General features: G+C 45.0%; 1 protein-coding gene across 3 annotated transcripts; it reads right to left on the bottom strand.

Annotated features, from left to right (window-relative positions):
- Positions 1 to 12,662: 12,662 nt before the first annotated feature.
- Positions 12,663 to 19,768, bottom strand: LOC123119120 (neutral ceramidase). 3 transcript variants are annotated; one of them, XM_044538812.1, is made up of 11 exons: positions 19,602 to 19,745; positions 19,281 to 19,527; positions 17,786 to 18,216; positions 17,241 to 17,449; positions 16,559 to 16,915; positions 16,205 to 16,460; positions 15,843 to 16,113; positions 15,638 to 15,763; positions 15,098 to 15,161; positions 14,461 to 14,630; positions 12,663 to 13,528 (listed from the first exon to the last, which is right to left on the bottom strand). In XM_044538812.1, exons 3-11 carry the CDS (start codon positions 18,133 to 18,135, stop codon positions 12,980 to 12,982), a joined length of 2,352 nt encoding a protein of 783 aa, XP_044394747.1. In that variant the 5' UTR covers positions 18,136 to 18,216; positions 19,281 to 19,527; positions 19,602 to 19,745; the 3' UTR covers positions 12,663 to 12,979. The 3 variants fall into 3 exon arrangements, with proteins under 3 accessions (XP_044394747.1, XP_044394748.1, XP_044394746.1); XM_044538813.1 differs by lacking the exon at positions 19,281 to 19,527 and having other exon boundaries at positions 19,602 to 19,768; XM_044538811.1 differs by having other exon boundaries at positions 19,281 to 19,711.
- Positions 19,769 to 20,691: the final 923 nt, after the last annotated feature.

The following is a 20,691-nucleotide window of genomic DNA, read 5'->3' on the forward strand; positions in this document are numbered from 1 at the left end:
GTGATGAATGAGGATGAACCATCATCAGTGCAAGCACAAGAGAAGAGAGCAAAGGCAAAGGCAGAAAAAGCTGCAAATATGCCTAGTGTTGAGGAGGCATCCCAGGTGTTCTTAAAGAGCAAACAAGATCAGTTATCCTATTTGATTCAAGCAACTTTGAGGATTGAGGAGGGCTTGGCGACCCTGACTCAGAATCAGGAGAGCTTGGATAGGATTATAGAAACAAAGTTTTATGATCTTGATCTGAAAGTCACTGAGATACAGACTGCAGTTGAGTAGCTCCAGGAGGAAGCAGAGGAGAAGAGAGGACAGGGTACTACAGATGCTTTCAGCGAGTGCCAAGAGGTCAGAGGTCAGCTGCAGTGCCAGTGCCAGATACAAGAGCTACTTCATCTGCACCAGCAGCAACAGCTTCAGTTCCACCTCCAGCAGCCACTCCACCAGCTCCAGCTACATCAACTGATGCCTTCGTCCTTGGAGTTCTCTCTACACTACCTCCCGAAGACCAATCATGAGAGACGCATAGCACTATGCATTTTCAAACTTTTTGGTAACTTGTTGCCAAAGGGGGGGGAATGTATAGATCATAGGCTTCGAGAGAGAGTGTTTTGCTTCTTTGTCTCTCTTGCTACTTGCTAACTTTTGTGTGTGCTTGTTTGATACTTTATGTCTGCATGTGAGATACTTACATGATCATGTGTTTGATCATATCATACTTTAATGCTTGCTCGATATTATTATCTCTTATATCCCTATATGATCATTCACTTTGCTTGGTGATGAGTGCATGTTTTAATTCCTATCATTTTGAGCGCTCCACCAAGATGTATGTGACATGGAAGAGTAACCCATGATCCTAATCGATTGTGCATTTGCATCCAAAAGCACATATTAAATAATGCACAAATTTAGGGGGAGCTCTTGCTTATCACATACTTCTCAAAGCGACGATGTATTTTAAATCTTATTATCATTTGTCGAAGCTTGATCTATATGTTGTCATCAATTACCAAAAAGGGGGAGATTCAAAGTGCAACTATACCTGGGTGGTTTTGGTAATTACTAACAACATATAGCTCATTGAACTAATGCTATTCAAAGATGATCATTTCAGAAAGTTCAATGATTGGCATGGCATGGATTAGGAATGTGGACCCCTCAAAATGCTAAGGACACATATTGGCTCAAGCTCAGGACTCTACATTTTCATTTTAGTGATCCAATATCACATTGAGTCCATAGGAAAAGCCAATACTATTAAAAGGGGACGAGGTGTTGCTTAATGGCTTGTTTGCTCAAAATGCTTAGTGATATGCTCCAAAAACCCTCAACCACTTTCTCATATCCACATATGTCCCAAACCAAAAGTCAAACTCGGCCCTACCGATTTGATCTATCTGGCGCCACCGAGTTCATTTGACATAGCCACTGCCAGAAACCCTAGTCACTTCAGTCTCACCGATAGGGATCTCGGTCGCACCGAGATGGGATTGCAAACTCTCTGTTTCCCTTTGTAACATTTTGGTCTAATCGAGATGAGCGATCGGTCCCACCGAGTTCGTAATGCAAACTCTCTGTTTCCCCTTCGTAACGTTTCGGTCTCACCAAAATGAGAGAATCGGTCCCACCGAGTTTGCCTGACCAACTCTCTGGTTAGCTTATTACCAAAGTCGGTCCCACCGAGTTTGAGTAATCGGTCTCACCGAGATACGTTATGCCCTAACCCCTAATGAAATTGGTCCCACCGAGTTGACATGTCGGTCCCACCGAAAAGCCTAACATTCACATTTTGAACTGAATTGGTCTGACCGAGTTTTCCGATTCGGTCCCATCGAGTTTGGTGAATTGTGTGCAACGGTTAGATTTTGTGTGGAGGCTATATATACCCCTCCACCCACTCTTCATTCGTGGAGAAAGCCATCAGAACATACCTACACTTCCAGCATACATTTTCTGAGAGAGAACCACCTACTCATGTGTTGAGACCAAGATATTCAATTCCAACCACAAGAATCTTGATCTCTAGCCTTCCCCAAGCTGCTTTCCACTCAAATCATCTTTCCACCAAATCCAAATCTGTGAGAGAGAGTTGAGTGTTGGGGAGACTATCATTTAAAGCACAAGAGCAAGGAGTTCATCATCAACACACCATCTATTACATTTTGGAGAGTGGTGTCTCCTAGATTGGTTAGGTGTCACTTGGGAGCCTCCGTCAAGATTGTGGAGTTGAACCAAGGAGTTTGTACGGGCAAGGAGATCGCCTACTTCGTGAAGATCTACCCTAGTAAGGCAAGTCCTTCGTGGGCAATGGCCATGGTGGGATAGACAAGGTTGCTTCTTCGTGGACCCTTCGTGGGTGGAGCCCTCCGTGGACTCGCGCAACCGTTACCCTTCGTGCGTTGAAGTCTCCATCAACGTGGATGTACGATAGCACCACCTATCGGAACCACGAAAAAAATCTCCGCATCTACATTGCGTTTGCTCCCTCCAAACTCCTCCCTTTACCTTCATGTGCAATGTTTTACATTCCGTTGCTATACTCTTAGACTTGCATGTGTATGTTGATTGCTTGACTTGTGCTAAGTTGCTAAAATCTGCGAAGACTTAAAATTGGGAAAATGATAGATTTTTATTTGGTCAAGTAGTCTAATCACCCCCCCCCCTCTAGACATACTTTCGATCCTACGCGCGTCATTAACAATGAAACTCCGGTAGAAATACTTCTTCACACTAAACCAGATTATAAGTCTCTCCGTGTTTTTGGGTGTGCATGTTGGCCCAACCTTCGTCCCTACAACAATCGCAAACTCATGTTTTGCTCAAAACAGTGTGTTTTCCTAGGGTATAGTGCCCAGCATAAAGGGGTCAAGTGCTTAGATGTCTCTACTGGCCGTGTCTACATCTCACGTGATGTGGTCTTTGATGAAACAAAATTTTCGTTCGCTGACCTCCATCCCAATGCTGGTGCACTCCTTCGCAAAGAAATCCTGCTTTTGCCTCCTCATCTCACTAGTTTTGATCAAGGGGGACTTAATATTGATGACTTATTGACTAACCCATCTAATGATGTGCATGATTTTTGTGTTGATGAAACAGAAGAAATCCATGCGAAAACTGCAGAAAATGCGGCTGAAAATGAGCCATATCCATATTATATGTGCTTCACCGGGGGAGACAGATCGTCCTCGGGATCCGCCCGGCTGCAGCGGATCGAATCCGACTCGGGATCGGCCCCTGCTCACGAGGCAGGTGCAGGCGCCTCGGGATCGTCTCCTACTGACGGGGCAGGTGCAGGCGCGGGCGTGTGCGTCGCGCCTTCCCCAGACCCACGTGCCAGTCCCGTGGGGGACACGCGCGCTCGGGCGGTCGAGGCCCCGCACCAGTCGCCATCCACCTACGGTATGAGGTACGCCACCCACCCGGTGACGTACACGCGGCGTGATGGCTCGCGACGCACGGAGGGTCCGACCGGTGTTGCGACCCAGGTGGATGCGCCATCATCACGTAATGATGAGCTGCATGCACATGCACACGCACCAGGATCCTCTGCGGCCATTCCAGGTGCTCTACTTCAACAATCAGCCGCAGAAAATCCACCAGAATCTTCATTGGGATCTGATGTGGCCACAAATGAGCAGTCTGCAGGATCCTCTGTGGCTACTGATCCGGCTGTTTCACAACAGCGACGCACACGGCTGCAACAAGGGGTAATTCAACCTATTAATTACAAGCATATGACCAAGGATGGTATGGTTTGTTCCATAGGTGAACCAGATGAGCCTAACAGCCTTGAAGCAGCACTGTGTGATGAGAAGTGGAAGAAAGCTATGCATGAAGAATACATGGCATTGAAGAGAAACAAAACATGGCACTTGATTCCCCCACAGCAAGGTAAAAATTTGATTGATTGCAAGTGGGTTTTCAGGATTAAGAGGAAAGCTGATGGAACCATTGATCGTTATAAGGCTAGACTTGTTGCAAAAGGCTTCAAACAGAGATATGTCATAGACTACGAGGACACCTTTAGTCCAGTGGTAAAGGCGGCCACTATTCATCTTGTCATGTCTATTGCTGTTTCTAGAGGATGGAGTCTCAAACAGCTCGATGTTCAGAACGCGTTCCTCCATGGTGTTCTGGAAGAGGAAGTGTACATGAAACAACCTCCTGGGTTTGAGAGTAAGAATGCTCCTTCTTATGTGTGCAAGCTTGATAAAGCGTTATATATATATGGGTTAAAGCAAGCTCCAAGGGCATGGTATGCTCGCCTCTGTCACAAAATGCAAGCACTCAGTTTTGTTCCTTCTAAGTCTGACACATCATTGTTCATCTACAACAAGTCCAACACATGCATATTTGTTCTTATATATGTTGACGATATTATTGTGACCAGTTCATCTGATGAAGCGATCACAGGACTTCTTAAGGATTTGAGTGCAGACTTTGCTCTAAAGGATCTTGGTGACTTGCATTACTTTCTTGGGATTGAGGTGAAGAAGCACAAGGATGGACTTCTCCTCTCTCAAGAAAAGTATGCAACTGACTTGGTTAAAAAGGCTGGATTACAAGGATGTAAACCCTCACTTACTCCGTTATCTAGCTCGGAAAGATTATCCCTTGCAAAAGGCGAGCCCTTGAATCAAGAGGACAGCACCAAATACAGAAGTCTGGTAGGAGCTCTTCAGTATCTCACACTTACCAAGCCTGATATTTCCTTTGCTGTTAACAAAGTCTGCCAGTTTCTCCATGCACCCACCAATGTTCATTTGACAGCTGCAAAACGTATAGTTCGATATGTGAAGCACACTCTGAACTTAGGACTGAACTTCAGCAAATCACCGTTTACTTTTGTCAGTGCATTTTCTAACTCTGATTGGGCAGGTTGTCTTGATGACAGACGCTCCACTGGTGGTTTTGCAGTATTTTTTGGACCCAATTTGGTATCATGGTGTGCACGTAAACAGGCTACTGTATCCAGGTCAAGCACAGAGGCAGAATACAAGGCATTGGCAAATGCCACAGCTGAGATAATATGGGTTCAGTCCATGCTGAAGGAACTTGGCATACAAAGTAAGCAGGCTCCTTGCTTATGGTGTGACAACCTTGGTGCTACGTATCTCTCTGCAAATCCGGTGTTCCATGCCAGGACAAAACACATAGAGATAGATTTTCATTTTGTCAGAGAAAAAGTTGCTCAGAAGCAACTTGACATTCGCTTTGTGCATTCCAAAGATCAACTTGCAGATGGATTCACAAAGCCTTTGCCTACAAGAAGTTTTGAAGACTTCAAGCATAATCTCAACTTGATGAAGTTGTGATTAAGGGAGGGTGTTAAACATCAATATTGAGCCTGTACGTGTTAAGCATCCTTGGGCGTGTCATTGGGCGCATTGTAACGTATCTTAGCAGGAGTCCTTCGGTTGTAGGCTAGGAGGTTTATCTTCTGTAACCATAACCCTATCTCTTCCTAGCTTGATCTCCAAGTTGTAACCTCTCTTGTAAGATCTCAACTGTATGCGTTATCAGGGACTCGCGCCCCTGCCTATAACATGCACGGCGTCCCCTCTCGATGAGGTAAGACGTTTTCCGCTTCGCACAATACCTCATATCTTTTGGACCTGGTACTCTTCAAATTTTGTAACATACTGAGAATATGTGTTTGTCAGCCCGGCCCGCAAGAACAATGTGAACTTTGGCATTAAATTCACCATTGCCGCCGCTTATCAGTACATCTTTTACAGCATCGCGTAACCGCCTGCCGGCCATTGTTGTGAATTCTATACTAAAACATAACAACAAAAATTAGCGGGGTGATGGTGCTTATAGTTTCTGAGCATATGCTTGCTAGCTCTGTAACCCAAGCAATTGCCCCCACCTAAGTCCTGCCCGGCAAAGTCTTCTTTTCGTTACAAGGAAATATATAGCGTGCTCGTTAACATGGGCAATGTCTTCTTTTTGTCATGTTGTGGACTTGTGATCCACTGAGTAGTTTCTCATAATTACTACAGTATATACTATTTTTGCTGACAGTTACATTAAGATACAAACCATTTTATGTACCAAACACCTGTCTTTGCTGGCTGCTGCCTTGAGCCATTGTTCAAGTGGGCTACTTTTTCTTGCCTAGCAAAGCAAAGTGAGATAATGATGCAGACATGCATGTTGCTGTTGTTGTTGAGAAAGAACTGGGTAACGTAAGAATGGCATGTCGTAGCACATCTTGGTAGATAGAAAAAAATGGTATGCACTTCTAACTGTACAGACATCCTAGGATTGACGAATTGGAATATACCTCCAGGAACACACAAGATAACCAGCTGACCGATTCTCATGATCTGAATGGGAAGTATCACAGGCTGCAAAAGATAACAGAAGTGAACACAAGACCAGGAAACGAAAAATGTGTTGATTCAGTAAACTGGTCTCTAGTTGAGATCTTGGTTCTGATTTGCATATTGTGGAGCTTGCACACAACAGGTGACGACTCATTTGATCCCATCACCTCTCCATATATAGTGGCTACGCATTAAGTTCTAAAACTAAAAAACTCTCATGGGAAAAAAATCAAGTTCATTACAGAAAAATTAAGGAATGTAAAATTTGTTAGAGTTATAATATAAGTCATGTACCCCTTTGTATTTATCCCGTTGTATAAGGGGTTCCCTGCATATGTTCCACACCTGTACATGTATATATATCGGCCTATAGCCTCATGGGAATACAAGTTGCTTATTCCTAACATGGTATTAGAGCTAGGTCAATTTTTTGCACGCTGCAACTCGTGCTATTGATCCGTCTCTCCTCCCTGATCGAAGGCGCCGGCCTCGATCTCCCGGAGTCTCCCGATCTGATCGATCGAGTCCGGCTCGTCTTACTCCCGCTCAAAGCTGCTCCCGCTCGAAAGCCCTGATCTCCCGATCAGGATCGAAGCGATCTCCTGGAGTCTCCCGATCGGTTCGATCGAGTCCGGCTTGCACTACTCCCGATCGAAGCTGCTCCCGCTCGAAGCCCCAACCGGCCTCGCTCCCTGGCCCGATCGTCCTAGTCCCGCTCGCAGTTGCCGTCTCGATCCTAGCTGATCGCTTGCCTGCCGCTCCCGGATCCCGTCCCGATTGGAAGCTCTCTCGTCAGATTCTGCTAAAAAAAATGTCTGCTGCATCGGGCTATGTTGCTGTCCCTCGCTGTCCGGTGATCTTTGATGGTACTAATTACACCGAGTTCACTGGCTTTATGCGCATTCACATGCGTGGCATCCGTCTCTGGGGTGTTCTTTCTGGCGAGGTCTGCTGTCCGTCACGTCCGGTTCCTCCGGTTGCCCCTACTCCGCCGACTCCACTGGTTCTTCCTACGGATGCTAATCAGGCCGCCAAGGATGCGGCCAAGCTTGCTGATGAGGCTGCTGATCGTGCTTATGATGAGAGGGTTTTGGCTTATGAGGAGGCTCTTCAGACGTATCATGGTGCTCTGTCTGTTTACACCCAGTGGCTTGATGATGATGCTCGTGCTGCAGTTGTTCTCACTGCTAGTGTTCTGCCTCAGTTTGCTTCTGAGTTTCTGGGTCTTCCTACTGTCTTTCAGATGTGGACCTGTCTTCGTCAGCGCTATGAGCCCTCTGGTGATGCCTTATACCTTTCTGTGGTTCGTCAGGAGCATGCTCTTCAGCAGGGTGACTCTACTGTTGATGACTTCTATGCACAGAGTTCTGCTATTTGGCTCCAGCTTGATTCTCTCTGCAGTGCTGGTTGTCGTACTTGTCCCTGTTGCCAGGCTGTCCAGGCCAATTTGGAGTTTCATCGCGTCTACGAGTTCCTGTCTCGGCTCCGTAAGGAGTTTGAGCCCCGGCGTGCTCAGTTGTTTGCTCGTGGCCGTATTTCTCTCATGGAGGCGCTTTCAGAGATTCGTGCTGAGGAGACTCGCTTACGTGGTGCTGGTTTGCTGGAGGTTCCCTCTGTGCTCACTACTCGGGCTTCTTCCACTCCACCTGCTGCACCGACCCCTTCTCGCTCGAGTGCTCCGCCGCTCTTGCCCACTCCTTCTGGAGGCTCAGGTCGCCCCCGTCCACATTGTGACTACTGCAACAATGATGGTCATATTGAGTCCCAGTGCTACACAAAGCGGAAACACCTACGCAAGGCGCGATCATCATCCTCAGGGACTTCGTCATCTCCCTCGACAGCTTCAGCCATTGCTTTGACTGAGCAGGATATTCTGAGACTTAAGCGTATGCTCGCGGCTTCAGGTTCTTCCTCGACGGGTACTGCTGGTTCTGTGACTGATGCTTCCCGCACTGAGCAACCGCCCTCTACACAGTCAGGTACATCCCCATGGGTTCTGGACTCTGGAGCTTCTTTTCATATGTCTTCTCATTCTTCCACTTTGTCCTCTCTTCGATCGCTGGATTCTCCTGTTCATGTCTTCACTGCTGATGGTACTCCACTTTCTGTTGCTAGTAGAGGCAATCTTTCCACTCCTTCTTATTCTGTTCCTGATGTTGCTCATGTTCCTCGACTTACCATGAATCTGTTTTCTGCTGGTCAACTTACTGATTCTGGTTGTCGTGTCATCCTTGACGTTGACTCTTGTTCTGTCCAGGACCGTCACACGCACACTCTGGTTGGGGCTGGCCCTCGCCGCCGTGATTCTCAGGGTCTTTGGGAGTTGGACTGGCTTCATGTTCCTTCCGCTGCCACCACCATCGCCAGTTCCTTCGCTTCTGTCGCCTCCGTTACTGGTTCCTTCAAGCAGTGGCATCATCGACTTGGTCATCTGTGTGGTTCTTGGTTGTCGTCTTTAGTTCGTCGAGGTCTTCTGGGGTCTGTCTCAGGAGATGTCTCTTTAGAGTGTCAGGGTTGTCGTCTTGGCAAGTAGATTCAGTTACCATATTCACATAGTGAGTCAGTGTCTAAGCGTCCTTTCGATTTAGTCCATTCTGATGTATGGGGTCCGGCTCCTTTCGCTTCGAAAGGTGGTCATAAATACTATATTATTTTCATAGATGATTTCTCTCGTTACACATGGCTTTATTTCATGACTTCTCGTAGTGAGGTGTTGTCTATTTATAAGCGTTTTGCTGTCATCGTTCATACTCAGTTCTCTTCACCCATTCGTGTTTTTCGTGCTGACTCCGCTGGCGAGTATATCTCTAAGATGTTGCGTGGTGTTCTTGCTTAGCAAGGGACTCTCTCTCAATTCTCTTGTCCTGGTGCTCATGCTCAGAATGGTGTGGCTGAGCGAAAGCATCGACGTCTTCTTAAGACGGCTCGTGCATTGATGATTGCTGCCTCTCTCCCGCCTCATTTTTGGGCCGAGGCCGTCTCCACCTCCACCTATCTTATCAATATACAGCCTTCCGCTGCTCTACAGGGTGGTGTTCCTTTCGAGCGTCTTTTTGATCGTTCTCCCGATTATTCGATGCTTCGCTTGTTTGGTTGTGTTTGCTATGTTCTTCTTGCCCCTCGCGAACGCACCAAACTGACCGCTCAGTCTGTTGAGTGTGTCTTCTTAGGCTACAGTGATGAACATAAGGGCTATCGTTGTTGGGATCCTATCGGTCGTCGGATGCGTATCTCTCGAGACGTGACTTTTGATGAGTCTCGTCCCTTCTACCCACGCCCATCTTCCTCGATTTTTTCAGTGGAGGATATCTCTTTCCTCACTTTTCCTGACTCACCTATCACCCTCGTCGCGCCTGTGCCTATTCGTTCCACTCCCTCTGCTTCTCCACCTCTAGTCGATTTGCAGCCACCATCTTCTCCGGTCTCCTCGCCTAGCATGTCACCGGATTCTACACCTTCATCTCCGGTGACTTCTTCGTCGCCACCCCCCGATTCTACCTTGGCGATTCCTCCTTCTATTGTTCCATCTTTTCCTCAGCATTACACTCGTCGTTCACGACCTGTGGATGCCTCATTGGATGAGTCGTCCTCTTCCTCTCAGCCTACTTATGGCTTGCGTTCTCGCCCTCGTCCGCCTGTTGATCGCTTTGGATTTCCCACCGCTGGTGCTGCTGTTCTTGAGCCGACTTCTTATCGTTAGGCTGTTGTTCATCCTGAATGGCAGTTTGCGATGGCAGAGGAGATTGCTGCTCTTGAACGCACTGGTACCTGGGATCTTGTTTCTCTTCCTCCCGAAGTCCGTCCCATCACTTGTAAGTGGGTCTACAAGGTTAAGACTCGCTCTGATGGTTCTCTTGAGCGTCACAAAGCTCGTCTTCCGGCTCGTGGTTTTCAGCAGGAGCATGATCGTGATTATGACGAGACTTTTGCTCCTGTGGCCCATATGACCACTGTTCGTACACTTCTTACTGTTGCCTCTACACGTCACTGGTCTATATCTCAGCTTGATGTTAAGAATGTCTTTCTTAATGGTGAGCTGCGTGAGGTGTACATGCAGCCATCACCTGGGTATTCTGTTCCTGATGGCATGGTATGTCGTCTTCGTCGCTCTCTCTATGGCCTTAAGCAAGCCCCTCGCGCCTGGTTTGAGCGTTTTGCCTCTGTGGTCACTACTGCTAGTTTTTCAGCAAGTGCTCATGATCCAGCATTGTTTATTCACCTTTCTCCTCGTGGTCGGACTCTTCTTCTTCTCTATGTTGATGACATGATCATCACTGGGGATGACCCCGAGTATATTGCCTTTGTAAAGGCCCGTCTTAGTGAGCAGTTTCTTATGTCTGATCTTGGACCTCTTCGCTACTTTCTTGGGATTGAAGTCTCTTCTACCTCTGATAGCTTTTTTATATCCCAGGAAAAGTATATCCAGGATCTTCTTGCTCGTGCTGCTCTTACTGACGAGCGCATTGTTGAGACTCCTATGGAGCTCAATGTTCACCTCCGTGCTACTGATAGTGATCCTCTCCCTGACCCGACGCGTTATCGTCATCTCGTTGGCAGTCTTGTCTATCTAGCTGTCACTCGTCCGGACATCTCTTATCCGGTTCATATTCTGAGTCAGTTTGTCTCTGCTCCCACATCGGTTCACTATAGTCATCTCCTTCGTGTTCTCCGATATCTTCGGGGCACGATCTCTCACCGTCTATTCTTTCCTAGCTCCAGTTCTTTACAGCTTCAGGCCTATTCGGATGCTACGTGGGCTAGTGATCCTTCTGATCGCCGTTCACTTTCTGCTTACTTTGTTTTTCTTGGCGGTTCTCTCATTGCCTGGAAGACGAAGAAACAGATTGCAGTTTCCCGTTCGAGTGCTGAGGCTGAGTTGCGAGCCATGGCTCTTTTGACGGCAGAGGTGACTTGGTTACGGTGGTTACTTCAGGATTTTGGTGTTTCTGTCACTACACCGACTCTGCTCTTATCTGACAGTACAGGTGCTATTAGCATTGTGCGCGATCCTATGAAGCATGAGCTCACCAAGCATATTGGTGTTGATGCTTTCTATGTGCGCGCTGGTGTGTAGGATCAGGTTATTGCTCTTTAGTATGTGCCTTCCGAGTTACAGTTGGCGGATTTCTTGACGAAGGCCCAGACTAGAGCACAACATGGCTTTTATCTCTCCAAACTCAGTGTTGTTCATCCACCATGAGTTTGAGGGGGGGTGTTAGAGTTATAATATAAGTCATGTACCCCTTTGTATTTATCCCGTTGTATAAGGGATTTCCTGCATATGTTCCACACCTGTACATGTATATATATCGGCCTATGGCCTCATGGGAATACAAGTTGCTTATTCCTAACAAAATTCACTAATGTTACATGGAATTATATCCCATATACTAGCCTATGCGGTCTGATTTGATGCAGCAGCAATTAGTTATATTGATGGTGCCATTGGTGTCAGGTATTAAGTAAAATCACAATTTAGACATTCGAGAGAAAGCGAACAACTGAAAAAAGGCCGAATTATTCCACATGCTTTATTGTTTTTGTGTTACCAAAGCATGGCATGAGTATGGAGGTAACTCGTCCAGAAACTGTTTTATCATGAGAATATGCACACTGCAAGTGCAAAATCATGTGCATCCTACCGCTTGTATTCGTTCCACTTGCGAAGAACGGTTAAAACTGCATGAAATGGGTAACGGATGTCAAATGCATGAGGAAGGGTGACAACTTCATTGACATCCCTTGTATAAATACTTCCGTCAAGATTACATTCAGGACTTGCGATTCACAAATGTGAAATCAGTCTACTGAACAGTCTGGAATACTGGAGGAAGCCAAAAGATGAGCAAACATGAGTGGTGGAAATTTCCTTTATCTAGCTATACTTCAAGAGATCATAAAGGAGGAAAATAGTGTCTCAGTTCATCATGTAAGTATGCATGACAAAAGTGTCTCTACCAGATGACTTAACAACACGGTTCACATTCCGATACAAGATATTACCACATCACAGATACTCTTGCTGCTTTTGCACCCTTGTGTTTGAAATGCTACTCTTGCTGCTTTTGCAGCCTTCTGCTTGAAATTGCTACTCTAGTGCCAGGCTGTGAACTGCTATTTCCCATTTCCCATGAATTATGTCAGTCAATCATGCCAGAAAATTTGCCATCTGGTCACGTAGCCAGCACCCAAAGGCGGTAACCCTCACATGATGCGAACAGTGGTCAACCATGGATTAATTATATGTCCATACAACATGGCATCCAATCTGCATGCATCTCAGCCTTGACATATACATCCAATATGCATGATGGTACAATCTGAACTATATAGTCTCTCAAAGGGGAACAAATCAGAGTCCAAATTTGCCCAATCCACTGTTAACTCAGTTCTTGAGGAATAAGGTAAAAGGAGATGGGCTTTACCAACAGACAGTAAGTAATGCGTGAGTGAATCCACGACGTACATACAGTATCCTGAAACGGCCTGCGCTATTGCAAAACGCTAGATATGTCCACATGATAGTATAATATGAACATGCACCCGACAGTGGAATGTATTTTCCCTAATGTACACGCTATATATTTGCTTGTAACAAAAGCATAAAGAGCAGCAGTTCTCAGACATCGTCACAAGTTGTGTATTGCTTAACGCACTGCAAACGCGCGAGAGGTACCTGTGAAATGCTCAATCGACCCTATCAGCGGCTTGGAGGCACCGAAATGCCGCAGCCTATAAACACCAGGGACAGCATCTTCAGGAATGGTCCACTCCAGCGTCGCAAAGCTCTCTGGACTGAGTTTCGAAGGCCTCGACCACTTGAATCGCAAAGACCAATCGTCATCGTCGTAGACAGGAATCCAGTTGTCGCCATTCAGCCTCTCAACGAGTGCGAAGGTACCATCGGTTAGAAGATCATTCCTTGGACAGGCCGAATGGAACGTAGCATTCACGGTACTGCCCTTCCGGAAGTCTGAGTTTGCTGCGACGTCAGAGCTGACATCCCCAAAGTGAACACCAGGAGGAGTCGAGTCGAGAATGACGCCTGGCAGCAGTCCGATTTGCTTGTCCAACATGTCAGGAGGTAGGATGTTTGTTGCTGGGATCTCCTTGTTTGCAACCATAGCAGTGGCAAGTTTCTGAAATTCTTGAATGTATGCACTCAAGGTGTGGGGACCGTACAAAGTTGACGCACCCTGCAAAACGCATATTCACTCCAACGAATTATTCATGCATTGGTACATATGTGAGTGGATCTATTTCATATGTTTGATGGAACAATCACTGGAAATTCAGGTTCAGAAATGTCAGATCTTTAGCAACAAAACATCAATGAAAGCCAAACTGGTATAATTGTGGAGAGTTCCTAACAAAAACCAAAAATACTGGTTTGCGCTAAAAAAATGGATGTGGCTGAAACAAGTTCTGACATCTTCAAATAATGACACTTAAATATACTGCAGGCTTGCAAGCAAATCGAAGAGGAGGGACTAATATTCTGACATATCTAGATGGGGTCAACCATCAGTCCACCAGCTAACAGAGAGAATTAAAGCAGAGGCCGCCTTATGGGCTCGGGCCGGGGCTTCAAGCCTCCGATTGGTGATCCCTAGCACCTGGGATGTCCACTAAGATCATTGTAACATAAACTGCAAACCACCTCCTAGGAGGCATGTAACTTGTTCCCCCACTTCTCAATGAAAAGAAACGCAAAGCCTTTGTGTTTTCTCGAAAAAAAAAGATGGGGCAGGGGCATATGGACTAGATGCATTCACTTGATGTAGAGGCTGAGGGTACTCCCTCCTTTCCGTAAAAAAAGGGTAGCAAGGACATGAAAAATATCACAACGAGAAGTCTACTGATGGATGTAATCTGTTGTGGAATCCAGCCACCAGCAAGCTGCTGTAGCAGATCCCGGCCAACTCAGTTTTCTTGGGGTGGAGCTGATTAGAGATAGCCACTCACGAAGTTCACTCAACAATAATCATAATCAAGGGTCATAGCTCTATGAAACCGCTCCAGTATTTAATATTTAATGGACTATATTACCCATTTTGATTGAAGGGGTGTGTTTTAATCTCCACCGTCAATTTATTTAAGGGGGTGTACAGAAGCAAAGTTCACATACCTCGTATCTTTGGACCTGGTATTCTTCAAATGTTGTAACATACTGAGAATATGTGTTTGTCAGCCCCGCGAGAACAACGTGAGTGTTGGAATTAAATTCACCATTGCTGCCACTTATCAGTACATTTTTTACAGCATCGCGTAACCGCCTGCCGGCCATTGTCGTGAATTCTGTGCCAAAACATAACAAAAAAATATTAGAGGAGTGCTGCCGCTTATTGACCATATGATTGCTAGCTCTGAAACCCAAGCAATTGCCCCCCACATAACTCCTGCCCAGCAAGAATAGGTGTTTGGCAGAGCTCAAAAACCATGCTACGTAAAGCAAGTCCGTTAACATGGGAAAAGTCTTCCTTTGTGGACTTGTGGTCCACTAAGTAGTCTCTCATAATTACTATACAATTTCACTTAGCTTTGCTGGCCTTGCTGCCTTGAGCTATTGATCAACTGGGCTACTTTTTTCTTGACTAGCAAAGCAAAGTGGGAAAATGATGCAGACATGCATGTTGCTGGTGTTGTTGAGAAAGAACAGTAACTCAAAACATTGGATAACACGAGCATGCCATGTTTTGATAGACAAAAACCCCACATGCACTTTAACTGGACAGACATAATAAGGTTGACGAACTGGAATATACCTCCAGGAACAGACAAGATAACCAGCTGACCGATTCTTATGATCTGAATGGGAAGTATCGCAGGCTGCAAAAGATTATGGAAGTCAATAAGACCAGGAAATAAAATTTGTGTTAATTCGGTAAATTGGTTTCTAGTTGAGATTTTGGTTCTGATTTGACATATTGTGGAGCTTGCACACAACAGGTGCCCTGCAGTTCACAAATAACGACTCGTTTGATCCCATCACCTCTACCAAGAAACAGCGTCGAGAGTGAACATGCAGATATATAGTGCCTACACATTAATCTCTAAAACAGTAAAACTAAGAAACTCGCACTGGAAAAAAATCAAGTTCATTACAGAAATGAAATTATATCTTATATATTAGCCTATGCAGTGCTGATTTGATGCAGCAGCAATTGGTCCTTATTGATGGTGGCATTGGTGGAATTGGTCCTTATTGATGATGCAGCAGCTATTAAGTGAAATTGTAATTAAGACATTTCAGAGAAAGCGACGTAACAAGCCTGCTTATGATTACTTAAAAAAGCATATCATACCGCCCAATCATATGGTTCCTTCATTTCACCAGTGTCTAGCAATATTGGTTTTGGAGCTTGGCACTCGACTTGCTCTTTCCCTGGTTTCTTTAGTATGCCCCCCACTAATCTCCAGAAAGGGTTTCCCTGATAATAGAAGGTGCGCAGTCAGTGAATACCACGTCATCTACAATTTTGAAGCAAGTATTTAACTGATATACCAAACCTTGTCATCTCCTTGTTTGAAATCAAAAGCTCCAGGGCCATCTGTGGTTCCAGCAGCAAATGAAAACCCCATGGCTGCTGGGCATGTTTTCACCACCTGCTGACCTCCCGTACTCGTAGAAACACTAACTTCAAGTTGCGAGAAATCTAAGTAAGTGTGACGATAGTCAACTTTTCCTTGTAGTTCTTCCGAAGCCGAATTAAAGAGATCTGCAGCCTTCAGAAATTGCCTATTTCCAATGATGCGGGTACTTTCGAACTCATTAGGATACCTGCAAGACAGCAATATTTGAAAACCTCATTTATAAGGACTTGTCGCTGATGCTCATGGAAGGTTAATAACTTGCTATGCGAGAAGAATACCCTGGGCCTCGTCCATAGCAAAGTTCATTCTTCCCATTACACGTGCTGTGATTGAAGTCACAAGGAAGGTTGGTGTCTATGCAAAATGCTCCCAAGACATTTGGACTAACATCTCCACAGTTTGACTGGCAAAATGCGGAAACAAATTTGGCATTGTTCTTTTGAGTGTTTCTAATGCGCCTAGTGATATTTGAACTTGCCAATATTCTGCCACCTGAGGCCTTGTAGGATGATGCTAATTGCATTAAGTCATCCGCTGAACAACAGCAAATGGAGAAAATAATAGGTTTAGGAACAACCTAACATGTTCAATCCGACACACTATATATACAAGGCAAGAAGGATGGAACATACTTATCTCATCAGGTTCTGGTATTATTGTAGAGACTCTCCTCGGAAGGTGCAAAGATCCAAAATCATCAGAATTTGCATGACCTGTCTGCTTTGGAAGGCCATTTTGTTCAGCCCAATCTTCCATGAAACGTGCAGCTGCTCCTTTGTTATCACCGCTTATCAAAGAATTTGTACGACTCATTGATGTTCCGTGAGTTGCAAACCAATTAAAACTTCCAACTGGACCGAATTCATCATCTACAAACTTAACAAGGGTCATTTCTTTATCAACATTGTATCTATATTTGCTTCTCTCTTCAGCAGGGTTATTCAGATACCCACTCGGGCTGCGATTCACACCAGCATCCAGAAGGTCACCTGAACATCAAGCGTCTGAGGTTGATAACAAAATCTTTGCAGCAACTAAATCTAAACTTAACCGGCATCACAAGACCATATAGAGAGAAAAAAGTAGGCAACGCATGAGGCATCGTATGAGGAATTGAACATAGTAGTTAGATATTTTTTTGCAGCTAGAATTCAAGTAACATTTAAACCAAACTGAAACCCAATGACATTTTAGAGCGAGGTGGAAGACGCTACAAACATTACCAAACGTATGTGTTTTAATTAGACGTGTGAGATCAGTACAAATGGTGGTTTGTTAAGACATTAGTCCCACACAGTGCAACTGGTTGCATACCTTTATTCACATAGATTTTCCCAGGACGGAGATTGTTATGAGCTTCAACAATGCTTTGCTCAATGCCATCGACAATTACATCGAATGACTGACGAACAAACCCAAGTGATGTAATAATATAGACAACATATTGCAGATAACCTCCAGGCCCAGCATGGGTATGGATGCCACTGATAGCCACGTTATTCTCATTATAAAGGTCACCGTACCTGCCAAATCAAGGCTTGCTAAGTCATCCCAACTTCATGAGCGTGAAAGGCAGAATCTACTTTCTTATTGATGAAGGAAACCAAGCGGTCATAAGACTTCAAATTATGCCATTGAGTGCCACTGTACAGTATGTATGTGCATTGTGAAATGGCTAAGCACGTTAAGTGACAGCACCTCAGATCATATAATCCAAAGAACATACAGAAAGGCACCAGCAGCTATATGATGGCTTAACATAATCAAGAGAACAAACGTGGTACAAGTAGGAAAATAACTTCATAATCAACATTTCAGGATTTCTGATGACTAATTCAGGAGAAGTTGCTTCTTAGTACCTTGCTTTTAGCCTTTCGAGCACCTTGATATTCACAAGCTGTGATGCCATACAAGCGTCGAGATTCACAAAGACAACACGCTTTCCATCATCAGGCTCGGCGACAATAAACGCGCGTGACTTTAGCCTGAAGTGAATCCCTGATGCAACCTGCTCCGCATTTGCATATCCCATCATGTTAACATCTGCCGCAGGCCCTGTTATGTCATAGCTCCCCATGCCGACCAGATAAGGAGAGTCTGAGAGCACCAGGCTGCAATTCTGAAGGAGATGCAGTAAAAGAAGACATAGCCATATCCAGGACAAACCAAAACCGCAGACTTGGTAGCGCAGGCAAGACGATGCCTCCATCAGGAAGGAACCAGGGAATGAAGTTGTTAATTAACTAGTGCAAGCCAGAAGCCTGGAGAGAACAAGAAATTTAACTGCACTCTGCAAAAGAGAAGAAAAGCCTATTAAAAAAATCACCAAACATTCTATCATACTGATGCAAGGGAAAGGGTGCATACTAGTATCCAACAAGATTATCAAGCTATAATGACACAAGTACATGTTAAGCTATAAATACAGTGTCCCCGCGAGAAAAAACTGTAGTGTGGCGTGGGCCAGGCTTCCGGGTCGCCATCTCCTGAGTGCTCATGGGCCAGCTGAGGTATGGCTTCGATTTGGTGGATCTGACTGATGTGTGGTCCATCTCATCTTCTGGCAGGCGATAACATGTTTTACTAAATGAAGTAGGAGTTCTGAACTAGGAGGCATTAATGGCCTATTCTGTACGGGTTTATGGTTGATAAACTGGGGTCCGTTTGGTAGGTAGGTCTGTACTCTAGAATCAGTAGTACTAGTGTATTAGCACCTATAATGGACGGGAATTTTCGGCTCCCGGGACCCAGAGTACACTCAATTTAATTTGCGGTTGCTGAATTACTGTCCCAGAATTATCAATTTTGCACTTAAATTTAAATGCAGGAAAAATCATGAAATTTGCTCAATGTATTTTTTTGTCAAAAAATAATCTTGGAACTAGTACCATGAAATTCTGGGTTTTCTTAGAAGAGACGTAAATTCCTAATTTTAGTATCATAAAAACTCCTAGAATTAGTATAGCGGAGTCCTGAGTTTCCCACTTGAGATTTCGAATTTTGAGGAACCATAAAATCCATTCAGTGTTTTTCTAGAAAAAGAAGGTCCTAGGATTTGTATCATGAATAGTTTTCCCTTAGGAGTTGATTCTTCAACCGTAACATCTACTGATATCTTTTTTTCGAGAGCGAATATCTACTGATACCTGGTTCTAAACTTCGACGAGAAATCATCCACTGGAGCACAAAATCTAGCACCCCAGATCCGCACCAAGCATGCTCAAACCCTAGCTAGAACAACTGCATACAGCAATTTAACTACCCCTAGCTGATTAGTGAAACGCGTCCAATTTACGACAGACGCGACCTGGCTGGAATGAAGTGAGGGGGGGAGGGGGAAGCGGACTGGCTCACCATGCGAAGGGCGAATCTCGACTGGGAACCCCGCCCCAGCTGCTCCACTGGCTAGTGGCCTCCGCCGGCATTTAAACCCGCGCCTCTCCGTCCCCGGCAGACACGACTAGGCCGGTTGGGAACTCCAAGGGCGGGGCGCCTCGTGGTCGTAGCTCACGGCTCCCAGTGGCGACGGCCGACCGCGACGGACGGAGGGGGACAGGGTGGAGCGTACAAGGCACGGCTCGGAAAGGGAAAAGGGACCCAGCTAACCAAACAAACAAACACGAGAGGAGTTCAGCACCGCGGGAACTGGTGGAGCGGGGGAGGAGGCGCGCGCACCTCTGAGCTCGAGGACCTGGACCTCGTCGGCATGGAGACGGCCGGACTGAGGAGGAGGGGGAGCGGGCGAGGCGTTGAATCGGCGGCGAGGATGACGACCAAGTTTTTTTTTTTTTTGAGGGTTGGATGACGACCAAGTGGGGAGACGATGGCGACGCGCCGCTGAGACTTCGGGCCGGGCCTTCCACGCGTTTGCCCCCATTTTGTTTTTTTTTTTTACTCCACTGCGAACGTAAGATTTTTTAGCAGTTCGAAAGCCCTTAGAATCCTCGGATCCCGATCAAACCTCCGGTAAAGTCGCTGTGTAAGTTTTGTCCAGTCAAAGTATCTCTACTTTGACTAAAGTTATAAAAAAAGTCTCAAACAAACGTTATAGGAAAAGTATCAACATTTAAAATGTCAAATCAATATTGTTAGATTCATTATGAAATACTGGCAAAAGGCCCATGCGTTGCAACGGCAAAAAAATCTTAATCTTCAACGGCCATGACCACATTTTACTGCATCACCGAGTAACACTATCACTCTCAATTTTGTGAAATTGTGAACATATTTCAAATCATGAACATTTTTCAAATTCGTGAACCCTTTTACAGATTTTCTAACATTTTCTAAAATCATGATCATTTTTTGAATTCATGAACATTTTATACTATTAGCAAAAAAAATTAACATAATTTTCTTCAATCGACGAACATTTCTAGAATCGACCAACATTTTTCGGAAATTGGTGGAACAATTTTTTAAATTCACGGATATATTTTTATTTAACGAACATCTTTCTAAATGCATGATCATTTTCTGAATTAGTGAACATTTTATGAATGAATAAACTATTTCGTAAGTCACGGACAGTTTTTGAATTTTCAGGATATTTTTTCATTAATGAATATTTTTTTAATTGGGGGAATTTTGTTCAATTTTATTAACATTTTTTAATACACGTAAATTAAAAAAACATTAGGCAACCGATACTCCATGTGTTTTTTAACATTTTGTTTTTTTAGATAATCCATGTATTTCTCTCTCCCTGCAATGGATTAACGGGATGGACTCTGGGCTTCGGGCTTCGGCAACCGATACTGGCCGG

The sequence above is a fragment of the Triticum aestivum genome, chromosome 5D, assembly GCF_018294505.1.
Source record: "Triticum aestivum cultivar Chinese Spring chromosome 5D, IWGSC CS RefSeq v2.1, whole genome shotgun sequence".
Taxonomy (NCBI): domain Eukaryota; kingdom Viridiplantae; phylum Streptophyta; class Magnoliopsida; order Poales; family Poaceae; genus Triticum; species Triticum aestivum.

Bases quoted from the DNA above. Each gene is read 5' to 3' on its own strand.
- LOC123119120 (XM_044538813.1), bottom strand. From the start codon at position 18,135: ATGGAGGCATCGTCTTGCCTGCGCTACCAAGTCTGCGGTTTTGGTTTG. The intron at 17,450-17,785 runs GTACTAAGAAGC...TTGATTTGGCAG, and splicing joins CTCGAAAGGCTAAAAGCAAG to GTACGGTGACCTTTATAATG. The intron at 16,114-16,204 runs GTATTCTTCTCG...GCTGTCTTGCAG, and splicing joins TGCTATGGACGAGGCCCAGG to GTATCCTAATGAGTTCGAAA.